At 42.2% G+C, this 27,891-nt stretch overlaps 1 protein-coding gene across 2 annotated transcripts in view; it reads left to right on the top strand.

Annotated features, from left to right (window-relative positions):
* The window catches only part of CNTN5 (contactin 5), a 3,039,905-nt gene that overhangs the window by 2,724,743 nt on the left and 287,271 nt on the right, over nucleotides 1-27,891 (top strand). For both annotated transcript variants that reach the window (XM_086935289.1, XM_086935290.1), the window contains one exon: nucleotides 22,431-22,580. In XM_086935289.1, coding sequence (XP_086791415.1) covers nucleotides 22,431-22,580 — 150 coding nt within the window. The remainder of the gene's footprint in view (nucleotides 1-22,430; nucleotides 22,581-27,891) is intronic.

The raw sequence follows: 27,891 nt of genomic DNA, 5'->3' as shown, positions 1-27,891 counted from the left end.
AACCCAGAAGAGCTTTGTGATTTACTTGAGAAATAATATGTTATTGCTCTAATATCAGTTTGCACATATGCTGCCGCCAAAATCTGGCTCTAAGCGGGTTTTATATTGTTGTGCTGAACACACACGTAACACACTTGATGGTGCTTCGCATGCAGAGAACTGGTGGAAGATGATGTGATCCTCTGCCACTGAGATTTTGAGGTATGGGCCTGCCCTGCTAAAACCCAAATGAGACCTTCATAGATATAAAATACTATGCTAAATAGGGAGGGTGAGAATTAGGTGTTGTTAATTCCTATTCATTTCAGCATCTTAGTATGCTGTCACCATTCGCCTTTTATGGACTAGTAACTATGCGGATAACTTTGTTGCTTATAATATGTTTGCTAGTATTGTATAAGATACTGTGTTTGAGAACCCTGCATTAGTAAACAAATATTTCAAATATGCACGTGTCCTCATTTACTCCACGTTCTGGTTTGCAATGATTATATAGCGAAAGAGTGTTCATGTTGTCCCCGATACCATAGGTAATCTAAGTTCATGTTCTGGTTTGTCTAAGCATTGGTAGTTTGTTATGACCATTGAGACACTGTAGCTAGCTCGGTAAGGGGATTTTGGGTACTGAGGTGAGTTTTGGGCCATCCTAATTCACTGAGGTTCCAGGTCTCTAGGCACAGTTCTGTAGGAGAACGGAATTCCCGCTACAACCCAAGAAAACATGGTTTCTGATTTTATGACCAGTGATAGACCTTTGCCTCAAATCTATGATGAGTTTTAAAGTTAAGAAAATCGGTTATGTACATGGACACAAATTTAGGTGGATAGTGATATTTAACAACACTTCCAAACTTAGTTCACACTTCTGAGAAAGTGATGTATTAGTTGGGGTGGATTGGCGTCTGGGGGAAGTAATAAAGGCCCTATCTTGTTAAGTCCTGTCAAAAGTTTCAGTAATTTAAACCTGAACTCCACTCTTGCTAGCTGTTGCACAGAGCAGACTGGCTTAACTTAAAGAAAATGTGTATAGCATTAAGAAGTATGAAAACACTTAAAAACCCAAAGTCACAACACAGTAAAAATCTTATTTGAAGTTCTAAAAAGTGACAAAATGTAGTACGCAACATGAAAACTAAATGGAAAAACTGGAGGTATGAAATACTAAAGATTTAAGTGGGAAAAGCATCAGGAAAGGGAAAATGAAAGTCAGTAGTTGCAGTAGACTTGGACTAATATGCAATCTCATGTCAACCGTGATGGAGCCTGTGTCGAATGTACCAAGTAGATTGGTCACAGTGATATGCTGGGAGACTGGGTCCCACTGGTCTGTAGAAAAGTTTTGAAAGGCTCCAAACTTTCTTCTGGTGTACAGGAGTCTACTTCTAAGTCCCCCAAGACCTCAGGGGAGGCGGAACTTAGAGACTCCCAGGTCCAAATATTATTGGTCAGCTGGGCACTTCAAAATAAAGGCATTTTGCAGCTTATGTCCCTGTAGCCACACATGAGGTTATCCAAAGGGCCTTGGAGTCCTCCTATTTGTTTTAGGTACATGTGGGAACAGCTTCAACCCTGCAGGTCTCCTCATAGGTCTCAAAAAGCAGGTGCAGTCTTTCCTTTTGTTTTCCACAGGTCAAATAATTGTTCTGATGACGGCTGGGTGAGGTTCTAGCTTTGTACAGTTCACCAGCCTTTGTTGACCCTAAGGCACTCCTACTCCCTCTCTGACCAATAGATGAGAGTTTCCCAGGCCCTAGCCTTGCTACTCTTTACGTAGTTCCTGTTTGCTTTACTGCAAACAGGCCCACATCGCAATGTGTCAAGGCAAATTTAAGACTGCCAAAGTACTTAGCAACACTAAACCTGGGTTCTCAAGACTGGGTGTGTGTAGGCAAGTAGACTAAGGAAATCACCAGGGACCACTCACAACTGACACTAAAATCCAGTTTGAAGCAGGCCCTGTACTCACAAAAAAACAGGAGCAAGATGTCTGGTATAACAAAAGCAGGGTCACCCTACCTAGATAAAGGATACACTGATGTCAAGAGTCTCTGTAGGTTCCTCTGGAGCAGTCTCTTCAAGGGGCCCACCTTCTGGCAGCTCCGACCCTGATTTAATTCAACCGAGGATCAGAATGGCCATATGAGGGGAACAGAATTAGGGATGGTACTGCAGGGACGGAGACCAGGAGCAGAGAATCCAAGATGTTACACTGGAAATGATAATCAAAGTAACATACTATTTAGTTTTAGCGCTTTTCACATATGCTATAATTACCTGTTAAAAAAAGTGTTTTTGCAGTTACTTGTATCAAGAAATCACAGTGGCATCATTCAGCATACTTCTTCTGGGTCACTTTCCTTGGCAATATCTCAATTGTTTGTGGCCGCTTCACAGAGTACGTATGTTATCAACAACTGTCTGTTCCTTTAATTTGTGATTAACCTCATTACGACATAATGCACTTTAGCAATACTTGCTTATCCTCAGTAAATGTTATGAATCCTCAAAAAAATTAACACCCCTCGGTTTGAAGGCTAACGAACACTGTTCACAATCCCGATGTTTGTTTATGAAATTATGGCACTTGTGAAGTCAACACTGCCGCAACTATGACCTGATCGGAGCTGTGCACATTGAGTGATGAACCCCAAAATGGCTAATGTCCTCACAATTCTGCAATATCTCAATGGAGTCTCTTACCTGCTCTGCCTCAGGACTAATAACTTCTGTTCTGTGAAAACGCCGCCCGCCGCAGAACACCCCTGCTGCACCATCAACAATAGGTACTGACTGCGGAACGGAGCTGCCAACACGGACCTCCCATAGAAGTTGGGAAGATAATCAGTACTGTGGCCATGATCGGTGTTCTCATGGACAAAGCCAGAAACTAAACCTGTCCAGGAAAACAAAATGTAAGACAATCAAAAATAAACACAACATACAGGAACTACGGTAGTCCTGGGACAATAACATATATGTATTTTGCCAGTTACTTCAGTTACATTATGTATATTCCTTGTCCAACAAGTGAAGCACACAGAACACCTAATCCTTGATACAATTGTACAATGCTCTATGCGCAGTATCTCATCCCCATGGAGCTATTTTTGGGGACACCTGCAGTTCAAGAGAAGCCATGGGGAGTCTAGGAGGGGTCATGACAGGGAGGTCAGGAGGGATCATGACGGCTGGCATCTTTTTTGCTCCCTTTGAAGGGTGCAGACGTTGTGCTTGACACAGACCTATCATTTGGGATTTGACACTAAGTCAAGTGATTTACAAAAGGGGGTGGTGATGAACAGAGTGTCTGAATTGAGCAGACCACTCTTACCCAGTCCAAAGATCAGGGCTTGATCCATCACCGTTATTTATCTCATTGCCCCATCCCAGCTCAGAACCTGGCTATATGCAAATCAGTCTGTCCCTGGCCCAGTGCATCATGGGAACAGGGCAGACTAAACTACCAAGCCAATTCTTTACCAGAAAGGAGACAAGCTACCGGGGACCGGTTTCTGGCATTTCAGCCTCTTCGGCCCGGCTTGCTTGAATCCTGATGGAGCAGTGAGAAAGGGACTCATGTCTGAGTATACCCTGCCACACCTATAGTGGCCAAAATCGATTTACAAAAGGGGGTGGTGATGAACAGAGTGTCTGAATTGAGCAGACCACTCTTACCCAGTCCAAAGATCAGGGCTTGATCCATCACCGTTATTTATCTCACTGCCCCATCCCAGCTCAGAACCTGGCTATATGCAAATCAGTCTGTCCCTGGCCCAGTGCATCATGGGAACAGGGCAGACTAAACTACCAAGCCAATTCTTTACCAGAAAGGAGACAAGCTACCGGGGACCGGTTTCTGGCATTTCAGCCTCTTCGGCCCGGCTTGCTTGAATCCTGATGGAGCAGTGAGAAAGGGACTCATGTCTGAGTATACCCTGCCACACCTATAGTGGCCAAAATCGATTTACAAAAGGGGGTGGTGATGAACAGAGTGTCTGAATTGAGCAGACCACTCTTACCCAGTCCAAAGATCAGGGCTTGATCCATCACCGTTATTTATCTCACTGCCCCATCCCAGCTCAGAACCTGGCTATATGCAAATCAGTCTGTCCCTGGCCCAGTGCATCATGGGAACAGGGCAGACTAAACTACCAAGCCAATTCTTTACCAGAAAGGAGACAAGCTACCGGGGACCGGTTTCTGGCATTTCAGCCTCTTCGGCCCGGCTTGCTTGAATCCTGATGGAGCAGTGAGAAAGGGACTCATGTCTGAGTATACCCTGCCACACCTATAGTGGCCAAAATCGATTTACAAAAGGGGGTGGTGATGAACAGAGTGTCTGAATTGAGCAGACCACTCTTACCCAGTCCAAAGATCAGGGCTTGATCCATCACCGTTATTTATCTCACTGCCCCATCCCAGCTCAGAACCTGGCTATATGCAAATCAGTCTGTCCCTGGCCCAGTGCATCATGGGAACAGGGCAGACTAAACTACCAAGCCAATTCTTTACCAGAAAGGAGACAAGCTACCGGGGACCGGTTTCTGGCATTTCAGCCTCTTCGGCCCGGCTTGCTTGAATCCTGATGGAGCAGTGAGAAAGGGACTCATGTCTGAGTATACCCTGCCACACCTATAGTGGCCAAAATCGATTTACAAAAGGGGGTGGTGATGAACAGAGTGTCTGAATTGAGCAGACCACTCTTACCCAGTCCAAAGATCAGGGCTTGATCCATCACCGTTATTTATCTCACTGCCCCATCCCAGCTCAGAACCTGGCTATATGCAAATCAGTCTGTCCCTGGCCCAGTGCATCATGGGAACAGGGCAGACTAAACTACCAAGCCAATTCTTTACCAGAAAGGAGACAAGCTACCGGGGACCGGTTTCTGGCATTTCAGCCTCTTCGGCCCGGCTTGCTTGAATCCTGATGGAGCAGTGAGAAAGGGACTCATGTCTGAGTATACCCTGCCACACCTATAGTGGCCAAAATCGATTTACAAAAGGGGGTGGTGATGAACAGAGTGTCTGAATTGAGCAGACCACTCTTACCCAGTCCAAAGATCAGGGCTTGATCCATCACCGTTATTTATCTCACTGCCCCATCCCAGCTCAGAACCTGGCTATATGCAAATCAGTCTGTCCCTGGCCCAGTGCATCATGGGAACAGGGCAGACTAAACTACCAAGCCAATTCTTTACCAGAAAGGAGACAAGCTACCGGGGACCGGTTTCTGGCATTTCAGCCTCTTCGGCCCGGCTTGCTTGAATCCTGATGGAGCAGTGAGAAAGGGACTCATGTCTGAGTATACCCTGCCACACCTATAGTGGCCAAAATCGATTTACAAAAGGGGGTGGTGATGAACAGAGTGTCTGAATTGAGCAGACCACTCTTACCCAGTCCAAAGATCAGGGCTTGATCCATCACCGGATCTCAGATGTGAGACCCTTGCTCATTGCACCATCAGGATTCAAGCAAACCGGGCCGAAGACGGCTGTAATGCCAGAAACCGGTCCCCGGGAGCTTGTTTCCTTCCCAGTGTAAGAATTGGCTTTTGTAGTTTGGTTTGCCCTGTTCCCATCATGCACTGGGACAGGAACAGACTAATTTGCATACAGCCAGGTTCTGAAACTGGGATGGTGCAGTGAGCTAAAAAACGGTGTTGGATCTAGCCCTGATCTCTTGACTGGGTGAGAGCTTTCTGCTTAATTCAGAGACTCTGTCCCTCACCACCCCTTGTTGTAAATATTTTTGTCCACCCTAAGCGTGGAAGGGTATTCTCAGATGTGAGACCCTTGCTCATTGCACCATCAGGATTCAAGCAAACCGGGCCGAAGACGGCTGTAATGCCAGAAACCGGTCCCCGGGAGCTTGTTTCCTTCCCAGTGTAAGAATTGGCTTTTGTAGTTTGGTTTGCCCTGTTCCCATCATGCACTGGGACAGGAACAGACTAATTTGCATACAGCCAGGTTCTGAAACTGGGATGGTGCAGTGAGCTAAAAAACGGTGTTGGATCTAGCCCTGATCTCTTGACTGGGTGAGAGCTTTCTGCTTAATTCAGAGACTCTGTCCCTCACCACCCCTTGTTGTAAATATTTTTGTCCACCCTAAGCGTGGAAGGGTATTCTCAGATGTGAGACCCTTGCTCATTGCACCATCAGGATTCAAGCAAACCGGGCCGAAGACGGCTGTAATGCCAGAAACCGGTCCCCGGGAGCTTGTTTCCTTCCCAGTGTAAGAATTGGCTTTTGTAGTTTGGTTTGCCCTGTTCCCATCATGCACTGGGACAGGAACAGACTAATTTGCATACAGCCAGGTTCTGAAACTGGGATGGTGCAGTGAGCTAAAAAACGGTGTTGGATCTAGCCCTGATCTCTTGACTGGGTGAGAGCTTTCTGCTTAATTCAGAGACTCTGTCCCTCACCACCCCTTGTTGTAAATATTTTTGTCCACCCTAAGCGTGGAAGGGTATTCTCAGATGTGAGACCCTTGCTCATTGCACCATCAGGATTCAAGCAAACCGGGCCGAAGACGGCTGTAATGCCAGAAACCGGTCCCCGGGAGCTTGTTTCCTTCCCAGTGTAAGAATTGGCTTTTGTAGTTTGGTTTGCCCTGTTCCCATCATGCACTGGGACAGGAACAGACTAATTTGCATACAGCCAGGTTCTGAAACTGGGATGGTGCAGTGAGCTAAAAAACGGTGTTGGATCTAGCCCTGATCTCTTGACTGGGTGAGAGCTTTCTGCTTAATTCAGAGACTCTGTCCCTCACCACCCCTTGTTGTAAATATTTTTGTCCACCCTAAGCGTGGAAGGGTATTCTCAGATGTGAGACCCTTGCTCATTGCACCATCAGGATTCAAGCAAACCGGGCCGAAGACGGCTGTAATGCCAGAAACCGGTCCCCGGGAGCTTGTTTCCTTCCCAGTGTAAGAATTGGCTTTTGTAGTTTGGTTTGCCCTGTTCCCATCATGCACTGGGACAGGAACAGACTAATTTGCATACAGCCAGGTTCTGAAACTGGGATGGTGCAGTGAGCTAAAAAACGGTGTTGGATCTAGCCCTGATCTCTTGACTGGGTGAGAGCTTTCTGCTTAATTCAGAGACTCTGTCCCTCACCACCCCTTGTTGTAAATATTTTTGTCCACCCTAAGCGTGGAAGGGTATTCTCAGATGTGAGACCCTTGCTCATTGCACCATCAGGATTCAAGCAAACCGGGCCGAAGACGGCTGTAATGCCAGAAACCGGTCCCCGGGAGCTTGTTTCCTTCCCAGTGTAAGAATTGGCTTTTGTAGTTTGGTTTGCCCTGTTCCCATCATGCACTGGGACAGGAACAGACTAATTTGCATACAGCCAGGTTCTGAAACTGGGATGGTGCAGTGAGCTAAAAAACGGTGTTGGATCTAGCCCTGATCTCTTGACTGGGTGAGAGCTTTCTGCTTAATTCAGAGACTCTGTCCCTCACCACCCCTTGTTGTAAATATTTTTGTCCACCCTAAGCGTGGAAGGGTATTCTCAGATGTGAGACCCTTGCTCATTGCACCATCAGGATTCAAGCAAACCGGGCCGAAGACGGCTGTAATGCCAGAAACCGGTCCCCGGGAGCTTGTTTCCTTCCCAGTGTAAGAATTGGCTTTTGTAGTTTGGTTTGCCCTGTTCCCATCATGCACTGGGACAGGAACAGACTAATTTGCATACAGCCAGGTTCTGAAACTGGGATGGTGCAGTGAGCTAAAAAACGGTGTTGGATCTAGCCCTGATCTCTTGACTGGGTGAGAGCTTTCTGCTTAATTCAGAGACTCTGTCCCTCACCACCCCTTGTTGTAAATATTTTTGTCCACCCTAAGCGTGGAAGGGTATTCTCAGATGTGAGACCCTTGCTCATTGCACCATCAGGATTCAAGCAAACCGGGCCGAAGACGGCTGTAATGCCAGAAACCGGTCCCCGGGAGCTTGTTTCCTTCCCAGTGTAAGAATTGGCTTTTGTAGTTTGGTTTGCCCTGTTCCCATCATGCACTGGGACAGGAACAGACTAATTTGCATACAGCCAGGTTCTGAAACTGGGATGGTGCAGTGAGCTAAAAAACGGTGTTGGATCTAGCCCTGATCTCTTGACTGGGTGAGAGCTTTCTGCTTAATTCAGAGACTCTGTCCCTCACCACCCCTTGTTGTAAATATTTTTGTCCACCCTAAGCGTGGAAGGGTATTCTCAGATGTGAGACCCTTGCTCATTGCACCATCAGGATTCAAGCAAACCGGGCCGAAGACGGCTGTAATGCCAGAAACCGGTCCCCGGGAGCTTGTTTCCTTCCCAGTGTAAGAATTGGCTTTTGTAGTTTGGTTTGCCCTGTTCCCATCATGCACTGGGACAGGAACAGACTAATTTGCATACAGCCAGGTTCTGAAACTGGGATGGTGCAGTGAGCTAAAAAACGGTGTTGGATCTAGCCCTGATCTCTTGACTGGGTGAGAGCTTTCTGCTTAATTCAGAGACTCTGTCCCTCACCACCCCTTGTTGTAAATATTTTTGTCCACCCTAAGCGTGGAAGGGTATTCTCAGATGTGAGACCCTTGCTCATTGCACCATCAGGATTCAAGCAAACCGGGCCGAAGACGGCTGTAATGCCAGAAACCGGTCCCCGGGAGCTTGTTTCCTTCCCAGTGTAAGAATTGGCTTTTGTAGTTTGGTTTGCCCTGTTCCCATCATGCACTGGGACAGGAACAGACTAATTTGCATACAGCCAGGTTCTGAAACTGGGATGGTGCAGTGAGCTAAAAAACGGTGTTGGATCTAGCCCTGATCTCTTGACTGGGTGAGAGCTTTCTGCTTAATTCAGAGACTCTGTCCCTCACCACCCCTTGTTGTAAATATTTTTGTCCACCCTAAGCGTGGAAGGGTATTCTCAGATGTGAGACCCTTGCTCATTGCACCATCAGGATTCAAGCAAACCGGGCCGAAGACGGCTGTAATGCCAGAAACCGGTCCCCGGGAGCTTGTTTCCTTCCCAGTGTAAGAATTGGCTTTTGTAGTTTGGTTTGCCCTGTTCCCATCATGCACTGGGACAGGAACAGACTAATTTGCATACAGCCAGGTTCTGAAACTGGGATGGTGCAGTGAGCTAAAAAACGGTGTTGGATCTAGCCCTGATCTCTTGACTGGGTGAGAGCTTTCTGCTTAATTCAGAGACTCTGTCCCTCACCACCCCTTGTTGTAAATATTTTTGTCCACCCTAAGCGTGGAAGGGTATTCTCAGATGTGAGACCCTTGCTCATTGCACCATCAGGATTCAAGCAAACCGGGCCGAAGACGGCTGTAATGCCAGAAACCGGTCCCCGGGAGCTTGTTTCCTTCCCAGTGTAAGAATTGGCTTTTGTAGTTTGGTTTGCCCTGTTCCCATCATGCACTGGGACAGGAACAGACTAATTTGCATACAGCCAGGTTCTGAAACTGGGATGGTGCAGTGAGCTAAAAAACGGTGTTGGATCTAGCCCTGATCTCTTGACTGGGTGAGAGCTTTCTGCTTAATTCAGAGACTCTGTCCCTCACCACCCCTTGTTGTAAATATTTTTGTCCACCCTAAGCGTGGAAGGGTATTCTCAGATGTGAGACCCTTGCTCATTGCACCATCAGGATTCAAGCAAACCGGGCCGAAGACGGCTGTAATGCCAGAAACCGGTCCCCGGGAGCTTGTTTCCTTCCCAGTGTAAGAATTGGCTTTTGTAGTTTGGTTTGCCCTGTTCCCATCATGCACTGGGACAGGAACAGACTAATTTGCATACAGCCAGGTTCTGAAACTGGGATGGTGCAGTGAGCTAAAAAACGGTGTTGGATCTAGCCCTGATCTCTTGACTGGGTGAGAGCTTTCTGCTTAATTCAGAGACTCTGTCCCTCACCACCCCTTGTTGTAAATATTTTTGTCCACCCTAAGCGTGGAAGGGTATTCTCAGATGTGAGACCCTTGCTCATTGCACCATCAGGATTCAAGCAAACCGGGCCGAAGACGGCTGTAATGCCAGAAACCGGTCCCCGGGAGCTTGTTTCCTTCCCAGTGTAAGAATTGGCTTTTGTAGTTTGGTTTGCCCTGTTCCCATCATGCACTGGGACAGGAACAGACTAATTTGCATACAGCCAGGTTCTGAAACTGGGATGGTGCAGTGAGCTAAAAAACGGTGTTGGATCTAGCCCTGATCTCTTGACTGGGTGAGAGCTTTCTGCTTAATTCAGAGACTCTGTCCCTCACCACCCCTTGTTGTAAATACTAAGTCAAGTGAAGCAAAGCCCCTACCCTTCTGCTGAACTCAAATGAGTCATCCCGGTCCATTCAGGTCAGTCTGTCGATCACAGTGATATATTGTGTAGCTCCTGGGAGACATGTTCTACCTAAACAACACCCTATTTAGGCCAATTACATGCTGTGAGAAGCTGGAATGTTAATGCAAACTAGCCTCCTGCAAACTCAGGCAGGTAAAATATAACTTTATAAAAGTTACTTTTCCTTAATATTTATTATTATCCATTTTCACCATTGATTTGGATTTATAATAATCATTAAAAAACATTTAGCTTGCCCCGTTCTGAAGATACAGTATTAATATTATCATCTGTACTCTGATATTCTACACAGGGCAGTTTGGCCTGCCGCAGTGAAAATAACCTTTGGGGCCATGTCACCATAAAATCATGTTAACATTAATTTTCTAAATTTCGTACTATTAAATTGCACACTAGCTTGTAGGTTACAAGACCTATATAAAGGTGACTTACTAATATTAAAAAGGGAAGTCGTACATGTCAGTAAGGGTTATTTTAAGATGTTGCACATTTTGTTTAATCTGTAGCAGCAAGGCTACAATAGCAGGCCAGAAGTCATGTTTTCCATGTCAAAGTAGTAGATGACATTTGACGTGCTGGAGTCCACAGGTGACATTTTACTGTCCACACAATGGGTGCAGTTTGTTCAACATATACTATGGCCTTATAGGAGAGTTAAATAAACCAAGGAAGGATACGCTAATTTCATCTTGTTTTAGGGCTCAGAGCACAGACACTAGGCACTAGACAGCAATAACTCAGTGTCCAGAGTCTAAAAAACACCGCTAAAATTCAGCAAAATAAATTTGGGGTGCTCTGGCAGAGAGGGTATTTTCTCACACCACTCTTGCCTGAATGCCCATAAATATGTTATATAATAAGGGATGCAATCTGTAGAGATATTACTTGGTGTAGGAAACCCACCCCTTTTTACCCTCAGCTGTTCAAGGCACGTTAATTTGTTTAACACTTGAGCTGGCTGTAGGACAGTGAAATACTAGCTGGTTGCCAAAGGCACCAGCAGAAAGATGTTTGTTAAATCATTTATTAATCGACATATCCAATATGATCAAATTGCTAGGAGAGATGGAGGATTAATAGCACTTCATCTAGGATGGCAAAAATTCTTGGACCAGCCCTTAGCAATATTTGTTTTAAAGCCTGAATTTGACAATGATGTCATTTAATGCAAAAATATTTTCAAAATATTCATTTAGATGAAGATGCCAAAAAATCACAATCAGCACTTGTATTGATTTAAGCATGTCAACAACACATGCAGAGTTATGTGCCCTAGCCAGTGAATCCATAAGGAGATCAGCCCATATTTTATCATTGGAATGAGCTGCCCAATCATTACATCCTTCTCCTGAAATCATAACCTACTTCATACTGAGGTTCATAAAATGACCTTACTAATTTTGATCAGTCAATGACCACCATTTGCTGCCACATAGAGAGTGACGTGTCGGTGGATCACTTATTGAAAATATATTCAGAAAATGTTGTGAAATCCTCGTTTTTATCAGACCAATTCCCCATTTCTTTTAAAAACTTATATTTTACTATTGAGGAAGTAACCGCAGTGATCTCACAGAGTGCCGGTGGTAAAACACTGTGGCCCGGTGGAGTTCCCTTTGATTGGATAAAATGTAATTCGTCATTATGGGCTCCTTTACTGACAAATGTTTTAGTGATATGACGTCCTCTGCTATACCAAGCTCTTGGGTGAACTCCACTATAGTTCCTATTTTTAAAAAAGGTGACAGTGCCAATTTCTTTAATTGACATACCGGCCAAAGTTTTGGCTGTGTCATATATAACGGGATTCTGGATTGGATACGCGAAAATACAATTCTGAACACATTCCAAACTGATTTTTGGGCTAGCATTGGCAATGTTTGAATTCAAACCTGATAATCGGCAAGTGCACAGTAGCCAAACGGTCTAATTTATATCTGGGAATTAATGGATTTAAAGCAAACACAAGGAGATGATAGAAGTAGCGCATAAACTTTTCAGACACTCACCCCCAATCAAGGATCTGGGTTGAATCCACCATCATTCTTTAGCTCCCTTCACCACCCCAGTTCAGACACAGCCAAATGCAAATCAATCTTGACCCTGTACCTCATGGGAACAGTCCAGCCCAAACTCCCAAACCATGTCTTCCCTGGACCAGAAACAAGCATCCTGGGACAGGTTTTGGGGTAACACCCCTCATCAGCCAGGCTAGCTTGGATCCAGTGGCAAAGTGAGCAAGGGACCCACTCTGGGCACAACCTGCCAACTTAGGGCGAACAAAGGAAACATAAGGAGGTGATGGAGCGCTGAAACTAATTATTGGATTTATCCATGGCCTTCAATTGCGTAAATCAAAACAAGCTCTGGCAGCATCTCCATGGTACTGGACTGGAAGGGACTCTTATCCACAAACTCACTGCGCTTTATGCCAACACTTCTGCCTGGGTATGAATGGACAAAAAGGTGAATTGTCAGAGCTTATTAAGACACATTGTGGAGTGCGGCAAAGTTGTGTGGTCGCACTGCTACTATTCATTCTTTACATTAATGATTTGAGCACTCCACTAGTAGCAGTACCCTAGACATCGCCATGGTAAATGGCATCCCAAATCCTGCACTACCAAACGTAGCAGATGCAGATTTAATGCCATGTACCCCAAAAGTACTAAGAACGCAAGTGCACACTTTTCTATGTCAAATTTGGTTTGTCTTATGAATTTTACATAATGGCTTGGTTGGACTAAAAGATGGGTGGATTTTAAAATAGTAGTTGGTCTAAATGATCTAGTAAGAACAAAAACTTTCTTGTATTTGGGGGTAACTTTTAGCTCAACAGGATCCTGGCTAGCACGTGTTCAGCAAAGAAAGGCGAAAATTGGCTAAATCTTTGGGTTCACTTCTTAGCCTTTCAACCCCCATCCAGGGGTTGGCCTCTGACCTGGAACTCCAAATTTACACTGCACAATGCGCCCCCATAGCTTCCTATGGGGCCGGAATCCCGGATCACGCTGATTTTTCACCAATACAGAGGGAGGATAATACCATATGTTGGCTATACCAGGATCTTCACCAAACTTTGTCACAGTGAACTTGGCAACCTCATACAAATTAAATCACCTATGCTGTTGCTCTCTATCTGACGAATCAAGGACACTGCTAACAAGGGCCATAATTAGTGACTGCTTGAAATGTAAATCCCATGGTTGGCTAATGTGAAAAAAACTCCCTCGGCGAGATTGGTCTACCACACATTTTTTCAGACCCCGCTTCATGTGCATCTAACAGTAAAAAGCAAGTTTCATTAATGCTATTAGCACAATTGCATAATAAGAGGGTTGTCGAGGAGTCGCAGAAAGCAATGAATGAGAAATATCTCTCCCGGAACACAGAGAATACACCAGTCAGTTACATGTTGAAACCTATGAGCTCCTTATTATTTATGTTAAGGGCAGGCACAGCAAAATACGTACTCTGTTTTCCAATGGTATATCAGACCAATCTAGATGAGATTGCATACACATGTAGTGACGGTGTTACCCTGTACTTGATTCATTTGCTGTAAATTTAATATGTTATACACTAAAAGCTTTTTAGCACCTCTAGTAAGAGCGAGAAATAAAAGGTATATAGTGACCAAGCCATTCTTGCATTACAAGGTCTCTCAGATGATGAAACGTGGTGCTCTAATTCGCTTTCTTTTTCCTGCTGTACGATCAAGCAGAACTATACATTTTATTTAAAACATGCGCGGTTGTGACTACAAGTATAGAGTTGTAACATCTGGCTACGAGAAAGGTAACTTTGCAATATTTATAAACAATGAACTGTTCATCTTTTTTAATCTTTATGGTTGCACATTTAAATTATTAGATATGAAATGCCTGGAACAACCAAGAGTAGTATCAGGTAAGCCATATATATATATAGTGTGGGTCACAGAGTAGGCTTCAATTACCAGATTTATTTAGGCTGTCTTACTATACTCAAAGTAACTCTGATTGGCCATCGGGAGCGGGTATTGAGACTTGCAATTTTGTTCTTAAGCATCACATTTTTTAGATGTAAGAAAATAATTGTATGTTCTGTTCTTACGTGTACTTGTATGGTTTCCTATGCAAAACTGGATAAAGATATTCTGATTTGATCTTACTATTCAGAGTAAAGGTGCATAATGTGCCTACCCATCAAAATAATACAAAACACCTGCTTTTATGAGGTCTATTCTTTGTATATTTGATGCACTTTGCTTGGAAGGCTATGTATTTAGCAGAGTAAACATGTATTAATTAATTAATTAATTCAAGTGTAGGGTGCAATTTGAGGAAACACAATAAGGAGTATGCAGTGGCGGCGCTACATAACGGGAGTGGTGGATGGGGGAAGAATAAGGGAGATAAATGAAAAAAAACTTTTTAAAAAGGCACTTACCCGCAGGCCGACCACTGCCTCTTGTTCCTTTTCGGCTTCTCGATCGACGGCAGGAACCAGGAAGCACCCAGACTCACTTAGCCAATCACGATGCTGCCTCACAGCAGCGTTGTGATTGGCTTCAGCACCGTGGTTCGGCGTTCAGACAGGGGCTGGGAGTCAGAGTATGTTGTTCACCCAGCTTGTGCAATAAAGCTGGTAAAGAACATGCTAAGTGCGCATGATGGTTTGGACGGCCCAAGACGGCTGACCAAACCACCATGTGTACTTAGCGTATGCTCACCACTCCTCCCCCTTGCCTCTGCTCTGGCCAGCCCAGCACCGCTCGCACCTATGCAGGAAAGGGATTTTTTTTTTACTATTGGTTATTATAATTTTGATTTTCCTTTTAAAATTCTTAGCAGAGCAGTGGGCGACTCACCTCCGCTTTACTGGAGGTCCCGCCACTGGGTGGTTGTAGTTACAGACTGTGACTTAAAGCATTGCAATACTAGTCTGTAGACAATACTGCCACAGTAAACCAGCAAAGGTTACTCACCAGGTGCTAATAAATAAAGCACCATTTAATATACACGTGTGAAATGTTGTTGCCTTTTATATGGACTTAAAGATAATGAGTGAGTTGGAAGTGAATTATTATCTCAACAGACAATGTTAGCATGTATGTAAGAACCAGGAGTCAAAAGGTCATATCAGCTGTGAAAAACATGATCCCAGGATGGGCTGCTGATTTACACCCTAACAGGCAAATGGCTGAGTTTGTTTTGCTATTTTTAACGACACTTGGGGAACAATGATCGCTTGCTAATGCGCTTGCTAATTAGTGAAGAGACACACACACATGATAGCAAAAGTTCTGCAGAGAATTTCTTAATTACACCTTTGAGGAGCAAATGCAAAATACATTCGAAGCACCACTTAACAGTAAGAAATGCTTATTTATGATGAAATAAAGGGGGAATTTCATAAGCGAGGGGATGCACAAGAATACATTATGATGTGCTCAGGTCATTATGAGTTTTGGTGCTTGATTTATCGCAGGAGAGGTGTAATACATCCTTATCTTTCTGAAACCCCCAAGTAGATTATTGCTGTGGCCATGTTTTACTTTGGCAGTTCTGAACGGGCTCGCTATTATAGTGTTAAAGAATGGCTAAAATAGAAGCCCTTACCATTTAATCATATATCCCACGCAGGAAAAATACCTTCTTTGTTGCAAGACAGCATCATTGTTCATGTCTCTAAGAAGGAGTATAGGAGACCGCCTAACCCCACTCCCCACAGTTGGAAAGGCCTCTGCAGTAGTTAGATTTCAAAGAGTGCCCAAAAAATACTTGATTTGCAATTAGGTTTTTAGAAAAGACCTTCAACTGTACTTCGGTACTTGGTATTTAACTACCCAGCACTTAGGTAACTCAAAACTGGTGCACCAAGTCATCATTTGTTGCCTCATAGATTAAAGTATTCTGACAGGTCACCTCACGACTGCTTCAGAGGCCCTTATTTTGAGTGCCACATACTTCCAGTGGGTCTAGTAACAGGAGTTAATGGCCCCATTGTAATGATGGCAGGTTTATTTTTACCCACAGTTTTTGCCTTCTGAAAACCTTTCCTCTTCCTTGATTTACACTCTTCTAGGAGTTATGTCTCTGTATAATATGTGTGTTTCCTTTAACCTCCTACATTGGGTAGAGTAGTGCTATAAAAGCAATGCCATTACTAAATAAATTAAGTGCTAATTGAATTATTAGTGTACTTATTCATACAGATAGTTCCATCTTACATTCTTGCAGTCCATGCATATTTCTAACATTGAGAGGTTGAATAAAGTCTAAAAGCAGCATCCAAATCAAAGTTTCTTTTAAGCACCTTTGAATTGATAGCATGCCGTGCCTTTGTTTTCTTCTACTCAATTAACATTTATGGGTTTGACTCCGAGTAGCTCTTAGCCAGAACGAGACTCCAATAAAAAATGAAGACTGATGGCCCTATAAGAAAGGCCTTTGTGTTACCCATGCCAGTAGTGAAAATAACCCCCACTTGCTCGCTGCAGGTTGCTACTCCAAATGGAAAGGAGACAACATGTGGGCACTGCTGAATTTGTCCTAGGATAGGCAAATTAGACCAGACCCAATTCAACATGTTTCACTGGGGATGGTCCAGATCCGGATCATTAATAGATTTTTGACCCAATATCCTGCTGGTTCCCCGGTTTCTTGCACTGGCTGAAAGTGATGTTTGCAAAATCTTTGGAATTAGCCTAAAATAAAAAATCATGTAACAAATTCACTAACTTAAAGTAATTGGTTCCTATCCAGATCAAAATAAATATTCGATGATTACTAAGATCAGACCTATTTTAAAAGCACAGCATGAGAAGGACAACAATCAAGTTAAATAAGAGGAGTCCAGCTGTGTTTAACAGATATATGAAATCAATAATACTTTAATCAGATGAGAATCAAAATGTGAAAGGCAACCTTCAAGGAGCAACCAGCAAGTCACACAGGACCAGAATTATAAAAATGCATTGAAAAAATTGTGAGGAACTTTTTGCTCCTACAAACTGCTCATAGGTCCTAATTTTCAAAGTTGGCTATTTGCAGAGAGGAAGCTGCATAACTTGAGATGCCCTTCACTTCCAGTGCATCACTTACTACTGCCAGACAGAGCCTAGCCCCCTAGTTTTGAAAGAACATTTCAGGCATATTTCAGTGAATTAACTCCTATCATGAAAGAACCCCAATTAACATGTCACCTTAAGACCGACACAGCTTCTACAACAGGTTTTTCAAAAGAAAAACCTTGATCCATCCAATCCAGTAACTACAGGCCATATATCAAATGGTCCCTTCCTGTAAGAAATATTTGAAAAAGAAGTGCTTCCTTGATTTCAAGCTAACAGTATCCACTTGGGATGACCTAAAACTCATAGTGGTCAAAAACCCTATTGCATCCAGACTGGTCAGATGTATCTGAAACTGTCTAACCCCATATACTATTGTAAAGAGACCATTGTTAGAATTTGCCATTTTTGCAGAGTCATTCCTGCACTTTTTGCTTTTACCTCCCTGTTTTCTGAACCCGTTTGTCTTGACCTTTAGGACTCTGTGCACTTTACCACTGTTAACCAGTGCACCAGTGCTAAAGTACTTGTTCTTTTTACTTCAACACTGGTAATAATGTCTTACACCCAAATTATATATTTAGTTTACTCAGAAGCCATAATAAAGTGTCACTACATGCACCCAGGGCCTATAAATCAAATGATTCTAGAGGGTCTGCAGCACTTATTGTCCCACCCACTCATATAGTCCTTTAAACATGTCTCTGGCCTACCATTGGAGCCTGATTGTGCATTTTTAGACTGTCATTTCCACCTGGAAAAATAAACCATTTGCCCTACACTTTCCTTTTTACTACACATAATTCAACCCTGTGGTAGGCCCTAAACAGCCATAGGGCAGGGTGCAGTGTATTTCAAATGTTGGGCATTTACTTTTTTACTGGTTGTGAAAAACTCTTACATTTGTTTTTCTCTACTACAAGGCCATAAGATAACATTGGGTTAACTTATTACAATTAATAAGTGATAACTTTTGATTGGGAGCAGTTCAAGTTTGGCATCTAAAGAAATGTAATTAAACTCCCTGGTTAGTAACAAAGTTGAGATTTAAGTCAAAATTCTGAAAATGCCACTTTTAGAAAGTAATAACAAACAAGAATGTCTCAGGTAGCACTATAGTGGCAAATTTTAGAAAGTAAATTAATTACAGGAAAAGGAAAAGGCAAATGAGAAAGAAACACACACCAATGGTTGACTATCAGAGTCTGTATTCAATAGTAAGCATATTAATTAATTCAGACAGCAATACTATAGTTGGTGAGAATGGAGAGGTGCACCACTAGATTGTCTTTGATGTAAACAGACGAAGTTCCTTTGTATTTGATTTCCTTTATTTCAACAATATCATAACAATGGCATAACATAGGCTCCAGCCAACGCGTTTCGTTCAATAAAGATTGAACTTTATCGGACTTGAATAGTATACACATGGTAGATGGTCCAATGATGGGGTGTCAGATTAATAAGCAAGTACAAGTTACCTGTAGAACGCACTACCCCAAGTGTTCCATGTGTGGGAACCTGTATCTATTATATTAATATCTGCGGATGTACCATGATGGGGCTCCCAAGTAAGGGCCCGGCATCAATACCTGGGACGCGTACGTAAGGCATCCTCTCTCCGGTTCCAGCAAGTGTAATCAGCATAAAAGTGTACACATAGTGCTTGTGAAAAAGTGAACAGCGCATTTGAGGCACGTGACAAGGTGAAGGCAACAGCCACAGAGCATTAATTATAATGGTATATAACATGAATTCTGGAGGGAATCATTTTACAGAAGCATGTAAAGTGCCAGAGGCCGTATGTACACTTACGTCTGTTGAATACAAACTGCGATAGTCAACCCTTGCTGTTTCTTTCTCCTTTTGTCTTTCTATGTAATTAATTTACTTTGTACAATTTGCCACTATAGTGTGACTTCACCCTGACAGGGATTGTGGCATCTGCTTGAGAAGTGTATAACCCTCCTCAAACAGTAACCTAATTTCCAACAGCCATCATCTTGGAATACATGTAACTGATAATAAATGAATTGCTTCTTACCTCCAAGGCAAGTGGTGTTTACTGACCACCTTTACTATCCGCTCCTGACCCCGACACTGTGGCATCCATCATGGGAGTTGCAGAAATTATCCAACCTGATCGCCTCACATGAAAGAGCTTTATTCAAATAATAGGAAATACATCAAAGGTAGCCTAGCCGCCATGGTGTTTCTTGTGGGCCGTCTGTTTGCCTAATATGCATGTCTCATTGCTGAAACCTGTTGCTTGGAGAGGGAAGTATGTTTCAAGGGTATTTGCAGCCCTATGCTGGATTTCAAACTTCTCCTTGTGTTTGCTTTGTTCACCCTACATTGGCAGGGTATGCCAAGATGTGGGTCCCTTGCTTACTTTGCCACTGGATTAAAGCTAGCCTGGCTGATGAGGGATGTTACCCCGAAACCAGTCCCAGGATGCTTGTTTCCGGTCCAGGGAAGACATAGCTTAGCAGTTCGGGCAGGACTATTCCCATGAGGCACAGGGTCAAGACTGGTTTGCATATATCTGTATCTGAACTGGGGTGGCGAAGTGAGCTAAAGAACAATGATGGATTCAAACCAGACCTGTGACTGGCGGTGAATGTTTGAAATGCTTCAGCACTCTGCCAATCATATCCTTGTGTTTGCTTTGTTTGCTCTAAGTTGGCAGAGTTGCGCAGACGTGGGTCCCTTGTTCACTTTGCCACTGGATTCAAGCCAGCCTGGCTGAGGAGGGGTATTACCCCAAAACCGGTACCAGGAGGCTTGTTTTTGTTCCCGGGAAGAAGACGTGGCTTAGCAGTTCGAGCTGGGCTACTCCCATGAGGCACCGGGTCAAGATTGATTTGGATATAGCTGTATCTGAACTGGGTGGTGAAGTGAGCTAAAGAACGATGATGGATTCAACCCAGATCTGTGACTGGAGGAGAGTGTTTGAAATGTTTCAGCATTCTGTCACTTGTGTTTGCTTTAAACTAAAAATAAGCCAATTCATGCTATATTCAGATGTCTCAAAGTGCCCATCCCAATGTCCAATGTGCTATTACTGCACAATTTTGGGATTACTAATTTGACAATATAAAATATGACATTCCAGATGTGTTTTACAAAGATAGCCTCCAACGTATTTCCTTTCAATACTGTCTTTCTATGCAATTTGCAAAGTGCTGTAAGAGGTGCTACTTAATCACTGTACTTACATCTTTCCACCAAACCTAAAAGCTCTTTTTAGAGCTAGGTTTTTATCTAGATGTACTTCATGTTCATTTAAATATAATTTTTAAATTGGGTCCGTGTTAAAAAACGAATTAAATGAGAACTGTGTTTCATCTACTTTTAAATCATTTGGAGGCCCAACAGAAAATATTAAAAGGGGGCAGGTTAGTAAAAGTTAAGTGTACATGATGTTAAGGAAAAGTGAAAAGAACTCTTTGCTGCTGTTTAGGAAAACCATTCCTCACTGCTTAGAAGCGCTCAGTATATGTCGCTGTCAGCAATAAAATGGAGTAGAAAGAGTGTCGATATCTGCTGAACACGTGTACAGTTCTTTACATATCATATATTAGAAAATATATTTTCATTAGTTTTATGCTAACTTACTTTTACTTGATGAAACATAAAGCCATGCTAAAAAGGTATAAATATTTCAGTAATTTAACTTCGCCTCCTCAGTTTACGCTACTAATTATTATGTATGCACTTTTTTGAAATGTCGGTTTAACTAAAGTGAAAGATCATTTGGACCTTCAGTTGTGTACTGAAAACACTAAGGGGCTCATTACGATGTGGGCCGGAATCTTTCCGCCTGACTCCTTCTCTGTTTCGGTTCCGACCGACTGGCGATCTGCGGTCCGCACAACTGATTACGATGTGACCGAACACCTCCCATGACTGCTATGGGAACCCGTGTTCTGCCAACCTTTTCCCCATAGAAAAGGGGTGTTTGAAGAAAACCTTGAACCCTGTCGCGGGCACACCATGGTGCCTGCCATGCAGTGCATGTTTTTACTGGGAGAGTCGCTTGGGTACGCCCTCGGCCCCAGACCGGAGGCCTCAGGATGAAGGGGAGCCGGCTAATGCCTCCCAAAGTCACTTTTCGACAGCCTTTTTGTGGTTGACCGTCTGACTTGGAAAGACTGTTGGAATCTGTTATCATAATTGCTCAGTCAAAAACGCTGTTCATAGAGCTGTATGATGCAGCTCCAACTGACACTGATTTTCTGAGAGCCAGTCAGAACAAATTCGGAATGACCGAACGTTTTCCCTTCCAACGACGTACATCATAATCGGGCAGGCGGATTGGGATCTGATTGAACCAGGTGGATGGGTTCTGATACTGTCTAGGAGAATCTGACTGTCAGTTGGAGGCTTTCCGCACAACATCGTATTTGGGCTCAAAGTTGTTTGCTGAGCGTTCAATTTGTAGTCATGTTTTTAACTCTTACTTTATATAGTTTTTGTAATGTGTCCAACTTTGTGGGGCTGAAGAGCCCTCTACCTCCTAGGGCACTTACTTTGCCAGACATATGTTTTCAAATGGGGTTATACCATGTGCCATTCAAACATGCAACTTATTCACCAGAACATGTGAATAACATAAAATCAGGAAACTTGCACAGTAAATAGTGCAAATTACTGTCTTCATTTTTCTACACTTTTCTGTAAAGACGTTTCCTTTTCATCCTTCCTTATGTATCTAATTTGAAACATGTTTTTGCAATTTTTTAAACCATATTTGAAACTTCAAAAGTGCTTTTATAAATCTTATAACTGAATTATCCACTGGCTTACTTCTGCACTCTGTTTAAATCTAAAATTCACTATTATAGAAGTGTGAATTTAAAAAGATGTTGCATGTGATAATGACATTTCCTTGCCAGCTGTATAAAATGTTATTATATTGCAACAGTACACATTTAATTTCTGATATCTTAAGCTTGCCCGTGCAAATGTAACATCTTTTTATACAGTTCAAGGCGAAGCTGTAGGTGTGATGCAAATACATATTTTTTTCTCCCCATAGTTCCAGACACCATCAGTGGAGACATGGAGTCTGCCATGGTCGTGGATCTGAACCCTTGGGTTGAATATGAGTTCCGGGTTGTAGCGTCCAACAGCATAGGTACTGGAGATCCCAGTGTACCGTCTCGAGTCATCAGAACCAGTGAAGCAGGTAATGTGCACGTCTTTCTTTGTGATGTTCACAGTTAATGTACAGTCCATTCTCGCTCTCTCTTTACCCAGTCATTTTTAAATTGAAAGAATACATTATATTCAGATTCTTTGTGGCTGAGTGGGTTGTAAATGAAATGTTAATTGCTTGGTATGTTTCAGAGCTTGTGTGAAATCAAGCGTGCCGTCATCACCTGTGCAAAGGTGAATATAAAAGTCACATTTGTTCCTTCTCCTGTGAGAGTGGAAAGAGCGTGGAGGACTGCTACTTTTTGCTTTTAATTATGCTCAACAAGACAGCTTTGGCTCCTAGGTAAATGGTAGTACATATTGTTTGACTATATATTCTCATTATATGAGAATATCTACTCATTACAAACATAGGAGTTTGACTAGTGGAAACAGGGAATTAGAAAAGGTATTTGTGTAAAATAAAGGATCACAACTGCTCTTCTGGATCTTCTGGCAAGCACAAGAGTCCTGTTAGTCAATCAGTATTAAAATTAAAAAAGAATACAAAAAAGGTCAGAAATACAACAGAAGCTGGCATGGAGCATACATCTACATAAATTACAAGAGTGTGTTACGTAAAGCAATGAAACTTTTAGAAAACACCAGTGTTTAGAAGTAATGGATGGATCCTATAAGAAATAAAGCTGCTCAAAGAAATTGAACATTAAAATGCAACTCAGATAAGGAAGTTGTTCAGTTTGTGAGCTATCACTTTCTTATGCACATAAAATTGACACCAACTCCTGTGATCCATCGGGCTCAATCAGTAGATAGGCCCCATAGCCAAAATCGAACGAGCGAACGCCGCGCTCTATAAATACCCCTCCAAATATCCAAATATCCAAAATATTTCCACTCATTAGACAGCTCCAGAAGCATAAATAAAAAAAGAACCAACATTGGCACACTCCATGTAGGATCCTACTAACTGTCCTCTGACTGTTAGCCCTATGCTCTGAATGAAATGGATTTTAATAGACATTTTGGACCAGATCACAAAACATTTTTGATATCCCTGATGGCAAGTTAGGACTGTGCTTAACCACATGACTGCTACGCTGATTCCTCTAATGTGCTGGAAATTGTTATATTCCATGATTCATGACGAGCTCACGACCAGTGTACTGCATGACGAGCTGAGCTCGTAATGAGCAGCGAAGGGGTTAACCCAAATACCCTTTACCACCATATTATGAAAACAGGATTCTGTAAGTGGTAGTGCATGACAAGCACATTTGAGTTCATTTGTTGTGTAAAACTTTTTATTTGGTGGTGATGCTTTTTGTTATTTTTGAGCTGCACTGTTCCAATGTGATTGTGTTGTCTTGTACTGTGGTTGTTGTGTTGCACTCACTTTTGACTGTTTTGTTGTGATGTGCCCTGTTACGTTTTAATTGTGCTGTTCTGTTACTTTGTGTATGTTACTGTGTTATGTTTGGTTGTTTTCTTTAGATATATCAAAAAATGCTGCTAAATTCCCAAGCAAAAGCAGCATGTGACTTGAAAGTGCCAGTGACAAGCAAACATTTACTACTGTCTAAGGTGGTAAATTTGTGCAGCTTCAGCTCTTCAACTACTTAAGACACCAGTCAGCCAAAATAGTGCAGAGACTGTGTTGTAGCTTAATGCTATAGGCGCTCACTCTATTTGATATGAGCCTTTGCTTGTCCCTTCACGTCTGGAAGGAACGTTTAAGACCACAAAAGGCAGTCCATTGTTGCCCAGTGCACATACCGTTGCATGACACTAAGTTGTACTTTTTCATGTTGGATGTCTGACAATCCACAAACGTAACAGGTGTTTGTTCTAGCCTTCGACATTATTGGAAGCAAGACTACTAATAACAGCTTAAGGAGGGTTTTATAATTATTTATATTCAGCACTATGAATGAGACTCAGGAGGTGCAGCTATGCATCTCAATCTTAAAATGCAACAGTTCCAGCATCCATTTGTTCCATCTTAATTGATCTATAATCCTCAAGTGTACTGTCCATAACCCACAAAATTACTTAATGTTAGACCGGCATTATTTTATCTTCAATTGCTTCATGATACATGGGATATTTTTAATATTGCCAGTTTTCTAGTTGCAGTCTTAGGAAAAGAACGTTTCCAATGCTAAATGGAAAACTCTGGTTTTAATTTTCTATGAAATTTCTCTTGAGTGAGTTTTTAACCTTTGATGTGTTAGATAATTGATCCTGTTGTATTAATTTGCTTTTAATCTCGCTCATACTTCTTGGTGATTTACATGATTTTATTATATTGTGTATTGTGTATTGTACTTTTATGATTTTGATTAATCTAATAAAGTGGTTTGACTGACTGACTACTTAATGTTCTTCCTGTGAGCGGTATCATGGCTGATTGTAAATGCTCATATTTGTTGTGCTGTGAAGCTAGAGTTAATCCATCCGTTTCAAAAGTGGCTTGCCTTTTGAGCATTATGCACAGTACCTGGGTTGTCACTTCAGCCCTCCTCTGATGTGACTATAATATTCCTACAGATACCTATATTTTAGAGCAGTGTTTCCTGAACTGTATGTTTAGCTGTCACATTTGCTGCACTTTAAGGACAGAGGTCAAATGTCAGGCTATGTCGTCTGGCAATTTGCTGTTCGTTTTTTAACATGGGGATTGGTGTTGATGAACTCCTCTCACTTTGCAGGCAGAGAAAGAAAAGTGAAGTAAATTATGTGACAACCGTGATGGGGTACAGGCAGTGTGACAGTAAAGGCTGTAAGATATCATTGTTTGTAGCACAGAGTAAAATGTAAATACCTGTGAATGAACTGTACACATTCAGCCATTAACAAAGCAAAATCGAAGCACATTTGTTTGTAATTTCGAAGGGAAAATGTGTTATCTGTAAAACTATATGATGATTTAGCTACATTAAAAAATCATCCACCGTATGTCTATTAAAGCTAGGTCCATTACTAAAGTTTGTTCTTCTAAAAGTTTGAGAAGCACAGTTTTAGAGTCAAGAGCGTTGTCTGCAGTGTATCAAACTGAAAGTTCAGCTTCCTAGAATGAGTGACCATTTTCAACCCTACCAATACCTAGGTTTTAGTGTGTAGTACCAAGGCACACTCAGCTAAATATATTATTGTGACCACCCATAGCTGCTAATGAGGAGTTCCTATCTTTACTGTCTCCGAGGGCATAAGGCCTGTGTCATTTACTGCAACTATCTGAGTCTATATATCATTATTATTATTGGCTGATACATTAGTTATATTGCCACTTAACCTTTGTGAAGCTACCTCCAGTCCACTTAAATAATTGTGTATTCACTAAATATACACAAGAGGACCCTTCATCAGGGGTCTGTAAGAGTAGGAAAACATTCAGAGGTGGTTTACTTTGCTGGTTAGGTAAATCTCCAATTTTTATCTTGCGCGTAATTTAATTTCCTGAATTCTATGATTCACGAAAGGAGTGGAGAGACGGTTTGTTCCCGTCCTATGTAAGTCATCTAAGCCAGGGTATTTGATTGTTCATGCCATTCTGGCATATAGCGCGTCACAGTTAGTTTAAGCCTGCCTAATCACACCCCAGCGCCAGCTTGCAAACCTTTCAACCCCGCATGTTTTTTACTTAACGCCTAAGATTTTGCATGTTTGTCACCGCACATCGTGCCTCCCCAGCAGATTTTTCATGTTTATAGGAGATTTACCTAACCAGCAAAGTAAACCACCTCTGAATGTTTTCTTACTCTTTCCATGGTATGATTCACTCCATGTGCACTCTTTTAAGTTTTGTCAGGTCTGTCACATTATTTTCTGTGGGCATTGGTACCGTATCATGTCACCGATTGTATTGTTTATTATGATGTAGTGGAGTACTTTATCAGGTCCTGTTTCATTTCTTTACAGACCCCTGATGAAGGGTCCTCTTGTGTTGACCCGAAATGCATTGGGTATCTTCCAAAAACTGTGCACAACTCTGATAATTGCACCATAAAATGATGATTATGTATGCAAATTTAGCTGAATTTGAAAGATGAATAATATCAAGAACCTTGAATGGATTACAAATCTTTGAATTGAATAAAATTTGATATTTAAAGGCACGGCTAGACGACGTGTGACTAATGAGGCGCCAACCCGAGCTGATTTAAAGATTCAAAAGAACCTAGGAGCAAAACGAGTGCACGGGGATAACACAAATTTCTCATTGAACAACAATAGTTACACATATATTATCATTCCTCATACTGTTAGTACTAATGGATTAAGGCCACTTACACAAATGAAATCTTTGTAGTTTCACTAAATTAAGTAGGTTGCTAAGGTCCCTGATGAAGATATCCAGGATCAGACTAAAAAAGGCTTAAAAACAGATCCCACAATTAGTCAGGCAAAAATGGCAAAACAACATACCCACAAGTGGATGCATTGTGATGTATCATCCGTAGCCACAGCTCTCACCCCATACGTAGGCATTGTTTTACAAACGTGACTGCTACAACTACTACTAGCAAATCAACTGCAACACAGAAAGAACTACATAACTGAAAATTGAACATGCATGTAGAAAACTGTAGCAGTACATACAGCTTGTAGGTTTGCATGGAAACTAATATATCCGCCCAAAATATTATAAAGAACCTGCTCATAATAGGACCTTTAATTTGTAAGAAATAAATTATAAAGGGTGACACATAATGTACAGTGTGTTATGACTCCACTGATCCCTCCCCTTTCTGTCATTTGAAGTAAAAACGTAGCAGCCTTTAAATAAAATAGATCTGCTTTACAGTGAGTTTATTTCCATAAGACCTTAATAGTTTCTGAATAGGTACCTCGGATAATACAGGAGTCTTTATATTTCAGGGACATTGTTTAGTTCAACGCAGTTTCTTTTAATAGACTGGATGTGCAATGTATCATTCACATGAATTCCTATCATTGACCACAAATCATACCAGAAACAATAGCCTACATCCTCCTATACTTGTTAATTCCATTCCCATGAGCACTGGCTGTGTTGCTTGAAAATGGAAGAAGGAGGGCTGGTATAATCCAGAAACAGAAAGAAACAACAGGTTTGATAGGACTCGGGTGACAAGACCTGCAAACGTCTTCTTGATCACTGACTGATTACATTGAATCAAGTGTAGATGCTGAAGGCAGGTGCTCTTGTGATTTGTTTTTTAAATAATTTTTTATTGACTTTTATATCATATGAAAAAACAGTCACAATACATCATTAGCAGTTAAAGGTGATAATACATTGAGGTCATGCCTTTGGGGTGTAGACATTGATCTGCGGATCTACGGATTGGGGCATGAGG

The sequence above is a fragment of the Lissotriton vulgaris genome, chromosome 8 (genome assembly GCF_964263255.1).
Source record: "Lissotriton vulgaris chromosome 8, aLisVul1.2, whole genome shotgun sequence".
NCBI lineage: Eukaryota > Metazoa > Chordata > Amphibia > Caudata > Salamandridae > Lissotriton > Lissotriton vulgaris.
This window is presented reverse-complemented; position numbering and strand designations above follow the sequence as displayed.